Source organism: Pectinophora gossypiella, chromosome 8 (assembly GCF_024362695.1).
Source record: "Pectinophora gossypiella chromosome 8, ilPecGoss1.1, whole genome shotgun sequence".
In the NCBI taxonomy this organism is placed as follows: domain Eukaryota; kingdom Metazoa; phylum Arthropoda; class Insecta; order Lepidoptera; family Gelechiidae; genus Pectinophora; species Pectinophora gossypiella.
The window spans coordinates 12581569-12594211 of record NC_065411.1 but is presented as its reverse complement, the minus strand read 5'-3'; the positions used below and the strand labels follow the sequence as shown (position 1 = coordinate 12594211).

The window sequence follows — 12643 nt, the reverse complement described above, 5'->3', positions numbered from 1 at the left end:
GTGGTACTACGTGACGTATGTTACGTGACGAGTTCTACGGAAGGTTGCGCGGGGAATTCTAGATTACCCAGCTTAATGTGGTCATCGACCCGAGGCGTAGTAGTAAAAAGTTTAGATTGTTCGTTAAAAAAGAACATTGCTGGAAATTGGCCGGATTAACAACATTAACAGTCAAATTGGCTTGTGATAGGTGTTAGTGACACCGTAACGAATACAGAGGGGGACGATACAGACCATGATTCTGAGTTGATATCATGTGGAATTTATGTTAGGTGTGATTTTATGTTATGTTACAGGCAAAACGTTCTAACATTGTAGTTATCCGCAGTAGGAGGCAAATCGACTTCTTTGCAACACATCAGAAGCGTTTTCTCTTACGATCTCAGCATGTTCGTGTAATGGCAGCACGTAAAACCGCTACACTTCCTAACTGCCTTTCTTGGGTCCACACGCGTCAGTTATATGACCGTCATACAAAAATCAGAAGATCAAGCTTTACTATCTTTGCAATATAGTGTCGTCATAATAGGCTAGTTTACAACTAGTCAAACGCGAAATGGCTATACAATTTATTAAAAAGCACACTGTGACGTCATAATTTGTTAATCTTAATTTATGTAAGTACTTTTGTAACCTTCACTGTTCTGGGAATAAGGTTATATTCTATTCTATTCTAAAACATAATAAAATATCGGACTTATTTTACGTTTTTCTAGATTAAAATTCATAAATAAGTACAATAGAATTAAGAAAATGATTTACGTATTTTAAGATCTGTACTTATTTAGTAAGTACTTAATCAGGATTTTATAATTTAATATGATCTATAGGATACAATATCCAACTCTTTTTGATCTGAATTATTGTAGATTTGATGCATCATCATCATCATCACCAGCCTATTACCGTCCCCACTGCTGGGGCACGGGCCTTCCCTATGGATGGATAGGGAGATCGGGCCTTAAACCACCGCGGGCCCAGTGCGGATTGGTGGTTATTAACGACTGCTAATGCAGCCGGGACCAACGGCTTAACGTGCCTTCCGAAGCACGGAGGAGTTCGAGATGAAAACGTTTTTTGTGGTCACCCATCCTATGACCGGCCTTTGCGAAAGTTGCTTAACTTCAACAATCGCAGACCGAACGCGTTTACCGCTGCGCCACCGAGCTCCTCGATTTGATGCATAAGTATACGTAATTATTACGACAAAGTCTGCTATACGATTTAATAAATCAATTAAAAATCTCAAAAAAATAAAAGAAAAACGTTTAAATAAATGTTTGTATGTTTTGTTTGTGCAATAAAGGATATTTGATTTGATTTGAAAAACTGTATCTGAAAGAGTAATAAGTGTGTACTGCTGTGTGTATAATTACTGTACTCTACGTTGTGTGTTATGTTTTTTATGTCCTATTCTGTCTTAACAAAAAAAAAAAACAAAAAAATCTAATCAAATGCATTTAATTTATTGTATAACTATAGGGAAACAAATAGCAGGCCTTATGCTAATAGTATGACATTCTCTAGTTTCTTAGTTAGTTGTTTAGTTTCTTTATAGTTTACTTTAGTTTTGTAGTTTATAGTTCTTTATAGCTTAAAGTCGGAACATTTTCATATTTAAGTACCTAATGATTTTTTTTGACCGGTAATCGAACCCAATAAGCAACCACTGAGTATATAGCAGATACCTACATATTATTAGTTAGTGTCTATATTAGTCCAGCTTGGGTAGGCACGTAGCCAAAAACGGTGGAAAGGTCCAGACTTTACGTCACGCCGGCCTTTGGTCGGTAAGAAGATAAAGGGTACTTCGGTAGTAGTTTTACGTAGTAGTTTGTCTATGGTAAGTGGTAGTAGATATTGACGTCAGGTATGTTTGCCTTAAAACAGGCCTTTGAATTGTGGTGTTGTGAGAGAATGAACAAGTTGGACAGAAAGGGTTACTAATGAAGAAGTGTTAGTAAGAGTAAGGGAAAAGATATACATTTTGAGAGTTATTGAGGACAGAAGAGGCAAGACTGGACACTTAATAAGACACGACTAATTTATTAAAAACTTTATAGAGAGGAAGCTAGAAGGAAAGAGAGGAAAGGAAAGACCAACGAATAAGATCTTACATGGAACAAATTAAACAGAAAGCGAACGCCGTATCTTACAAGGAAGTCAAAGAATTGGCCCTGGATAGACAAAAATGGAGAATGCTGCACCGACAAAAACGTGACGCTTAAATTAATGATGATGATGATGGAAGTTTTCCTTGGCTCATCGACTCTATTAACATGTATCTATAGCCTACAGCCACTTCCTCTGATTTACTCCAAAAAGCTGTACCAGGTACTTAACCGGGTTTTTCTTGGGATTGCTGACTGGGTGTTTCACGGAAACCTATTTAGAATTAATAAAAAGCATTTGCCTCCATACCTAATACCCCTGCTATTAGACATCCACGAGGCTACCAGCATCAATATTCCACACACCGCGTACTGAATACGGAGGGTAAGTAATGTATTTTCCATAAAACTTGGCAGACATAAATTCCTTTACATTTTTATCAGCAGTTTTAAATTCCGGAAAGATATATTTTCTTCGCTTTTCGCAATTTAATTGTTTTTTAAGTTAGGTTGATCACAGTCAGATATCTTATGATATTATTGTCACTTGTTTTTGTGACAAGATAAGTTAAATGTTAAGTACTTACATAACAAAGAGCCATAAGTAACAACCACAGAATTAAGTATATGCGTCACTGGGTAATCCGGGAATGTTATAAACACAGAATGGAATAGATAAATTATAAGACGTGTCTTCATAGAGTGTACATGAAATAATTCCTTTGTCTACGTACACATACACATACATACATAAACTCACGCCTATTTCCCACCGGGGTAAGCAGAGACTAATCGATCCTGACACACTTCTCTTGCTTCCTCCACATTCATCAATCACATTCATTTGTCTACGTACCTACGCACATACATAAGCTCACGCCCGCAATCCCTTATGGGGTGAGTAGAGCCACAGGTAATCAAACAATCTGCAGCCACTGTTGATACGAAGTCCTAAGATGGATATGATGAACTTTGTGGTGACAAAGGGATCAGCCTATCGCCCATAACAATTAATTGTCCATCGCGTTAAAGGACCCTCTGTCGGATTTTACGATATGCCCGTGAAGATAAGCAGCTGAATGTGTCCTGAGTTTTTTATTCGCTCCAGCTTAGAAGCTATATTTAACCTCGTAACGCCGAGATTTCCAGACACAATAGTAAAACAATGGAGTTTGGATTTTAAAAGGACTGTCGGCGTTATGACCATAAGTTATAGAGTAGAAATAAATTATATCAATTGTTTACATGGAACCATGGTATAAGAAGATCAGGTATGCTCAAAAGTGACAGCTAGCGTTTCAAGGTTAGCCCAGCTGACGACATCCCACCCTGCGTTGCCATTTCGTAATAAAATACCCACGATCATTGTTTTTATGGTTACTTTGCAAGGAAATTTTGAACCTATAGTAAAAGTTATTTACAGTTTTAATGAATTTTATAATTATGTGACAAGTAATAGTAATTAAATACATTAGTCAGTAATTCGCTTAATTTTCAATAATAAAATTTACGTTGTTGGTACCAATTTAATAATTTTCATGAACCACAAAAGGGTAGCAGTACCTACTATCTCATAAGTGTCTATGTAGGTTAGGTAGGTACAGCTACGCCTTTGTTCCAAAATCTCGACCCGAATGGATTTATAATGTTACTACAAGGCGTTTTATTTCTGTACTACTATTTAATTTGCTTTCACGATACGATGGGGAAGTTTGCTTCGGCTTACGAAACGTGAAGCCGTTTTCGTTAAGCCTCTTTAAGAAGAGCAAATACTTACACGGGGAAAGTAAACGGTACTGCGAAAACTTTTGCTAACGAACAATGAAAATGTTTATTTAGCCTTAGTGCACAAGTAATAAAGTACAGTTTGTGTATCTAGTTATATATATTCTTTATGCTTTTTTATTTCTACTCCTTCGGAGATGCATGGATGCTATGTTAGTTGTTATACAAACACGACATAATTGGTATACAGGGTGTTAGTGACATCATAACGAAAACTTTGAAGGATGGTTCAGACCAAGATTCTGAGTTAATATTAAGTAGATTTTTCCGTCGCAAAAGCGGAATTGAACATAATTAAAAAAAAATACTAACAGTTTCATGAATTTTTCGACAGGAAAATCCACTTGATATCAACTTAGAATCATGGTCTGAATCATCCCCCTCATTACTTGTTACGATGTCACTAACACCCTATCTACTTGCATGGCTACTTATATTAAGTGACATCATAACAAATACTGAGGGGGATGATTCAGCTCATTATTCTGAGTTAATATCAAGTGGAAAGTATAGAATTGAAAATAATTAAAGAAAAAAACATTTTGAATTTTGCGATTCCACTTGATATTAACTCAGAATCATGGTCTGAATCGTCCCCCTCAGTATTCCTTACGATGTCACTAACACCCTGTAAGTATATGCCAATGCAATGGAAAGAAAGGCTCTTCTTTCTTTCACAGATGGTCTAAAAGAATAACTTACTTTAAAAGAATTAGTTCTTACATAATCTTTAGTCTGAATGCCTGGAGAAGTAGACGAATGGCTGATTGCCAAGAATTGCCAAGAATCTCGATCTCTCCACTTCTTTCGCGTCATTAAATTTTATTAGGTAAGTACACATTTTACATTGGGTCCGGATCTATGAATATTCTGCAGGATTTAAACTACAATCAAAATTTTCAGTCTATTTCTGTCATATGGGTTGTGAAGTCTATAAATGACTGACCATAGACTGAGGTCGTAGACTACTCAGGGTTAAGCCGCCAAAGGCCTCAGACATGGTCTATGTGACGACATTCTCCTGCTTAACATGCCTTCCGAAACACGGGTTATCATACTTTCGGATGTTTTTCAATAATTAGATATTTGAGTAAGTAAGTACATAAAGTTTTGATGTGATATCTTATAGTTTTCCTTTGGATGGCATTTTATCACTTTAGCCGGAGTTTTATTACCTAGACCCACACTTTTAGGTATTATAGCATGCAATATCAGGGCAACGCAGTAATACGTGTAAACGTCGTACAGGCTGAAACTTCAGTTTCAGCACGTTTAACTGTAAGTTCGTGCTGTGAAAGCGGGTAACAGCGGCATGAAACGAAGTAGGTAAACTTCATGTTTCATTCCATGAATTTAGTAAACATTTACACCTACAACAAAATTTGTTTGTAACACTTTAAATGCAAAGGCAAGTACCTAGAATAATACTTATATCGGGTGTAATTTTAAACTAAGTTGTTTAACATCCTTTGTCGTAAAAAATACCATATACAGTCTCACAATACATGATAGGCTGGTATAACCCGGCTAAAACTAAAAGTGTCTGCCAATTCCATATTTGCAAAAAATTGAGCTCAATTATTTATTATTCCGGCCTCGAAGGGGTGTTTTCAAAGCGTCTGATGGAACAAAAGCCTTACAAGATTAGTGTTTTTTTTTATTATTATCCCTAGGCACCTACTTATATTTACAGATGGCGATTTTATTAAATTTTTTGTCAAGTTCTTTGTTACAAATTCCAAAATACGCTCGCTATTAATACTTTATTGCAAAACAAATGCCTTAAGTACATACACACATACTCTTTCATAAAGTTACCCAAATACCTTATCACCTTTATGATCTCCCTAGCATTATCCCGTTTTTCACAGGGTCCACTTATCTAACCTGAAGATTTGACAGGTCCGGTTTTTTACAGAAGCGACTGCCTGTCTGAACTTCCAACCCGTGAAGGGAAAACTAGCCTAATACAGATTAGGTCACATACCTCTGAAAATGCAGTTTCCTCACGATGTTTTCCTTCACCGCTGAGCACGTGATTATCATTTATGATCCAAGCATGAATTCGAAAACAAATACCTATAGATACATTACCTTTTCTAGTCACCTAAACCGCAAACAAAGCTTGGACTGGAACAGCAAGTTACAGCGGAGTTAAAATAGATTTTAGTTACACGAAACTGGTCCGGTTCCAACAGTTTCAACTAGGTATATAAGTACAACAATTATACTCTACAACAGTACGGAACACTGCGGAGTTGTAAATGCAGGCCAAACTTACTGTATTGCAATGCAAATTTCATTGTTTGGTGAAATGTTTATTGTTTGTTATTGAGTTTGAGTTGATTGAATTTACGCGCAATAGGTAGAGATTGAGATACAAATATAGAGGTAAGTAGTTAAGTACTAGCTTTTCGAATGCGACGTGTAATAGGGTAGTTTCCAACTAGTCAAATCAGTTACTGTTTAGTAAACGTCAAAACACGAAATTACTATGGCATTTGTATGAAAATGCAACTTGTTACGTCATATAAAACCGTGACAAAATGTCGCACTTTCATTTTTTTTTCATAAATAACTTAAATAGATAAAAGAAAACGTTTCATGTCACCTTTAGATCGGTCTTTATTTAGTAATCAGAATTACATAATTTACTTTTGATAAAATTGGAGGAAAATACCCAATTCTTAGGCACCGGAAGGCAATATCATTACTTCGAATGCAAATTAAATATATCTTAGAATCTTTTGTCTTTTTGCTAATACCTATCCAGTTAGAAATAGACTACTTGACAACCTAGTCAAATGACATACTTTTTACGAAACGTCAAAACGATCTTCTTTGGAGCTTGTATGGAAATACTGTCCTGTAACGTCATCAATAAAAGCGGTCAAACGTACTCATTGTTACTTAATTCATAAACTTCGAAAATAAGTCGAAAACTAGATTTAAATTGATTTTTGATCATCTTAGATGGCCTTCTACTTCTAGATAGCATTTTATAATTTATTTTTGACCCAGTCAATTACAAGTACCTATGCCGCCAAATTACGTAAGTTCTAAGTAGACATTTTCAAAAAGACCAAAGATTCTAGGATATTTTTGCATTCACGGTAATGCTTTATTGACTTCAGGTGTTCGAAGAACTACCCGACTCTGTCTGCGTAGACTTCGCTGACATCGCATTTTGCATCGCACCGTCGTCTACTCAGTCCTATAATGCAAAAAAGTATTTACGCGAGCCAAAACTCGCCAAAAGTAAAAGTGGAATTGAAAATCTTCAATTTCCTTTTTAGCTGATGTGAACCACCTATCTGTAATATAGTTTACATCGGAACCTTTCCCAGATCCAATTTCCTCGGACAATATAAGACTTGGACTTGTACAATATACCTAGTCATGTTTGTCCCAGGTCCATGATTGCGTTTGCGAGTATCTCGTGATCTCAGCTCTATAAACCCACGAGATTTATTGTTTTCTTGAAATGTACCGTTTTATAACCAATTTTATATTATAGTTGGCGAGGTGTGGGTGTACCTAATATATACCTCTGTCTACCCCTTTGGGGATACAAGCGTGATGCTGTGTTATGTTATATATTATACATGCAAATACCTACACATATTATCTTTGAGAGAGAGAGAGAAATGTTTATTTCGCATAACTGCACACACAAAAATCAAGCAAAAAACAAAGAAGAAAAGAAACAGTAAGATTTTACAAAAAAAATTACAAACAAAGAAACATACAAAAGTTGTGTGCAGTCAGGAAAAAGGGGTACGACTCAGCGATGTGCTTGCTTCATACAGTATGGCGCAAGCGCTGTTATTCTGCCGCCCCCTTTGCTGTTCTATGTTTTTTTATTTGCTCCCAGCAATTAAAAAATATACTTAGAACACGTTCAGCTGCTTGTCTTCTGGGGCATGTCGTAACATCCGACAGAAGGATTGTGTATCTAACATGATGGACTAATGTCATGGGCGATAGGCTGATCCCTTATTACCATTAGGTTCATCATATCCATCTTACGACATCTTAATCAACAGTGGTTGCAAGTTTTCTTTGATTACGGGTGTGAGTTGATGTATTATAATGAAATCAAATGTAAGTTACCCAATCTCCGGCTACTTAATTGAATCATCTTCGTCAATCAGCCCGCATTATCGCACTGCTGGGTACTGGTCTTGTCCATTTTACGCCACCTTTTCCTGTCCTGCGCTAACCTCACCCACCCACGTTCCCGGCGAAAATTAAAAAGTCATTTCACTAAAACGAGGAATGAAACCTAACTTAGCATTGTGTGAGTGTCGTCGAAAGATAAAATAATTTATTGTATTTACTACATAGGAGAGACTCATAACTTGTACGTACTTTACTTTGTCTTTCCTGTGTTTATGTGAATTATGTACTTACCTACATAAATCCTACATGTACTTATTTATTAGGTTTTTTCTGTACTATTTAGACATATATGATAAAAAGAACAGCATTATTTGAGGCTTTTACAAGAAGCAATCTATCGTGTCTGTGTCGTTTTAAATTGGGCGTGGTTAGAAAATAAAGGACTTTTTACTGTTTATGGCGACAGGCACAAAATGTAAACAGACTTACCCTATTAATCCCTGTAGGGACATGCCGTTTTTGATGTGACTTATTGTAGATTTACTTCGGTATTTATTACTTATAGCAAGATAAACGGTCTCCGTGGTCCAGTGGTTGAGCATTGGGCTCATAATCCGGAGGTCCCGGGTTCGAATCCCGGTGGGGACATATCACAAAAATCACTAAGTTACTTATGTGGTCCCTAGCGTGGTTAGGATATTACAAGCTGATTACCTAATTGTTCAAAAGTAAGATGATCCTTGCGTGTCGGAAAGCACGTTAAACCGTTGGTCCCGGTTACTACTTACTTCCTTGATGTAAGTGAGTAATCGTTAAATGAGCCTTGTGAGGGGCCTTTGGCGGCTCAATAATAACCCTGACACCAGAAATGATGAAATTGGTAATTCACCTCACAACCCACACGATAGAAGAAGAAGAAGAAGCTAGATAGACGGGAGGCTTAGAATCTGTATATATTATATTAAGTAGTATAGACACATATCTACCTTCGGAGTTATGTAGGTACATAACTACGAAGCTGAAATCACTGCCTCAAACGTGGTACGAAAGTTCCACATTGTAATGAATATTGATAGCATTCACGTTCCTCCATTATGATGGAGTAAATGACACTTAGACGATATTGCCCTGCTCGTTCGAGAAGGCCATTTTATGATGTGGGAGGAAAATTAGTTTTTCGTCGTCTTTCGATACTTTTCTTTTATCCTTATTTTTTTCTATAATAACTTTTCATACAGAAAAATGTTGACTCTCATTGTGAGATTGCAGGTTTAAATTCAGCACAGATCTAATCTGATGCTTTTCGAATTTGTTTTCGGATTAATTTTAAATCGTAATCAGCGATGAAGGAAAACATCGCGAGGGGAAACCCTGTTAGTATGTGACCTGACCTGTCATTGGACTGGTGTTCGCTTCGGGTTGGTAGATTAGACAAGCGGTGTCTTCTGTAAGAAACCGGACCTGTCATATATTCAGGTTAGGTAATAGATGATAGTAGTTTTTTTTCCTTGCGTTATGTCCAAGAAACAGTGATGCTAGAGAACGATGTCCCCAGAACTCCTCCTTGTCGAAGACCAGGCAAAGAAGACGATAAGGCAAGATTTCCAATGATGATTTTAAAAAATATCGATGAAAATAGTTAGGTAAGTACCTACTGATATTATCTGTGAAGTCACGGGGTTCAATGTACCAAACACATTTATATACTTTACGAGTCGTCGTTAACAAAACCATAACACGCAGTTTATAAAACAAGCAATATATTTTTATGATAACTACCCGATTATCTGGTCGAAGACCTTTCTTGATCTGCATACTTATTACTTATTCTTACCTCGAGTCCCACGCTGGGCGCCATTGAAATTACATGAATTATTTTTTAAAGTTCTCTCGTCTTCTCCATAAACATTCAAATGATTAACAAATTAACTTTTCTATGATATAATTCCTAAACCTTAAGATCGTGAAAAAATCTAAAGCAAGTCTTTAGAAAGATTTTGTGGTTGGTGATGTACTTACGCTGTTCCGGTCTACCTGTCTAGTATACGTATAAAATAATCAGTGCCAGATTATAATATGTTTATAGTTATTAAGCCACATCACAGAGCCTAGTTTATTTGTAGTACAATGTACTCAAATGTAAAAGAGATGTCACACTGCGGGCGCCTGCTGTCGCGCCGAGTGTGACGAGGAGTCTCTCTAGTTAGTACCCCATTCTAGAGCCGCACCATATGATGAGAAATTTTTATATTTAAAAAAAGGATCGTGTCTGACCAAAATCTAACCTGTTGGTAAGCAACAGTAAGCAACAGCTTACCAGTTTAGTGGCTTTACCTGGTGAGCAGCAGCGTCGCCAGCAGATAGAAGACGGAGGGGTGGACGCCACACTCGCAGTCCTGGGGCGGCGTCTCTGTCTGCTCCATGCCGGCACCCAGCTTGTGGTAGGCGATGTACGCTCGCGCCGGACTGCCGTGGGGCGCAATTTTCGTGGCCTTACTCTTCTCCCTGTCGCACTGAAACTGCTCATCTGGTCGCTGAGGAGAGGGTACTCCTCACCTAAGGGGAGAGAAAAAATACGATTAGGCATCAATAACTTCCCGCCCGTGCCTTAAATCTTTTATTAGAATTTCATAACTCGGTAATAACAGAAAAATGATAAATAAACCATTAAAATGTATGTGGGTACTTAGGTAATTAGGGTCTTAACTATTTATAAAGAATGCGATGCTGCAAGCACAGCGAAGAAGAATGCTAAGCGAAGCTTTGGTTTGCCATAATTAATTTACAGTTCATTAATTATATTTAGTCATTACTTACTCTTTACCTATGGGTACTCCTTACCCATTAAGCTATATGTCTGTCAGTAAAGTATTGATAGCTCTCTATAAACGTTTAATTACTTACTTACAAAGTTAACTTCACTTAGAATAATTAATTACGAGGCAACTTTAGAAATACAACCCTTATTGACCAATCAGCGGTCAACCTTCGGTGTAATCTAGCTTGCCCTCCCATATCTTCGTAACGAGTACCACTAAAGCCAATTCGAACAAACATTGGATTCTAGTAATCGCTATCGTGAAAGAACAAACGACAGTAATCGCAAAACAAATAAATAAACTTACGTTTTTATGCCAAGTCACACCGAGGGCAAGGACACGAGGCGTTTTCGTCACATTTTTCTTTTTTAAGGATATTTTTGAATGTTTTATGTTTTATAAAAAGGTTTGAAGGGTTTTGTTGTGTCCGCGGGTTGTAGTGTTCAGCTTGGACACGCGCGTTTCAAACCACGAGCGCGGGCTGACTGGCACAGCGCCGAGGAAAATGTGAAAATGAAGCGATTACTAGGGTTGTACGAGGAAAATGTCGATGGAAAAGTTGGAAAAGTCTTTTCCAACAATTTATTTGCGTTTCATTTGAAATAGATACTGATGTCAATAATCTATGGTAGTAGTTTTGATCCAAAAATCACAGATCATAGAATACAAACCCAAATATATTTTTATTTATTACGTTAGAAATATGTGTTAAGTAATTTTCATTTGTAACTACCTAGGTATTAGGTAAGGTGACCTCGCTCTTTAATAGGATCATAACATAAATCATGATACACCACGTATATTATTATAATTACTATAGCTTTATCCAAAACTATATTTATCGATAAGTAGACATCACTAGCAACAAATTGGGCAAGCGGCAAGCCGCGCGTGGGGCGGGGAAAAGTCGATACCTACCGGTGTCATTACGCGATGCACACTGCACCATAATTAATTACTTATTATACTGTTCATAGTTAGGTACCTACCTATAATAGCACCTTCAAGAAATGTGAGTTCGTAGGTATGCTACTGTAGATCGTACAAAGTTAGGCTACATCTGGGAAGATTCCGCTGCCGTCGCCGGGCGCGTGTAATTCTCTTCGATGAAATTCTCTGTTACACATTATACACATACGGATTGCGTATTGAAAATACATTTATAATAAATGATTCTTATCATACCGGGAAAGATCAAATAAGGTCGATTTTCACAAGCTTTTCGTAATATTCCTCAAGGAAAGGTAAGAAAGGGAAAGAACGTCTTCCGCCCTTTTCAACATGATGGCTTACTCGGCGGTGGGCTGGTAGGTAACATATCCCAATAAAAGTTTTTTCACTTATCGCTCTGCTTAAATCCTGATACAGTTTTTGAGCATGTAGGTATCAAATCTGTTTGTCACATAACCTGGTAATAATAGGTATTATGGCTAAGGCAAGCACCTCGCTCCCCTGAACTGAAATAATAAAATTTCGCTATTCAAAATATAATAAGTACATAAAATTTATTTAAAGAACACTTCAAATTTCGGTAAATAAATAGGTATTCTTATTGCCAAATAGTTTTTTAAAAGCACAGACATTTAATACGTATTTTATTAAATTAAAAAGTATTATTATTTTTAAATTCACAAACAAAACTTAATTAATTCGAATAAACCGCCAATCGCCTATCGCATATTACATCTTTTTTTGATAGAATAGACTAAAAGACTTTTAAGCCACCATTTTAGTTAATAAAAAATATCAAAAATAAAAAATACTTTATCGGTAATTGTTTGTTTTTTATAAGACGAGTCCAATTAC

General features: G+C 36.7%; 1 protein-coding gene and 1 non-coding gene across 2 annotated transcripts in view; one reads left to right on the top strand and one right to left on the bottom strand.

Moving 5' to 3' along the window:
* The window catches only part of LOC126368785 (uncharacterized), a 55415-nt gene extending 44105 nt beyond the window's left edge, over positions 1–11310 (bottom strand). Inside the window, exons 1-2 of the mRNA XM_050012938.1 lie at positions 11144–11310; positions 10353–10574 (exon numbers count right to left, since the gene is read on the bottom strand). Coding sequence (XP_049868895.1) covers positions 10353–10441 — 89 coding nt within the window. The 5' untranslated portion in view covers positions 10442–10574; positions 11144–11310. The remainder of the gene's footprint in view (positions 1–10352; positions 10575–11143) is intronic.
* Positions 8595–8666, top strand: Trnam-cau (transfer RNA methionine (anticodon CAU)). Its single transcript has one exon. It is a non-coding gene; the product is annotated as a tRNA-Met (tRNA).
* Positions 11311–12643: the final 1333 nt, after the last annotated feature.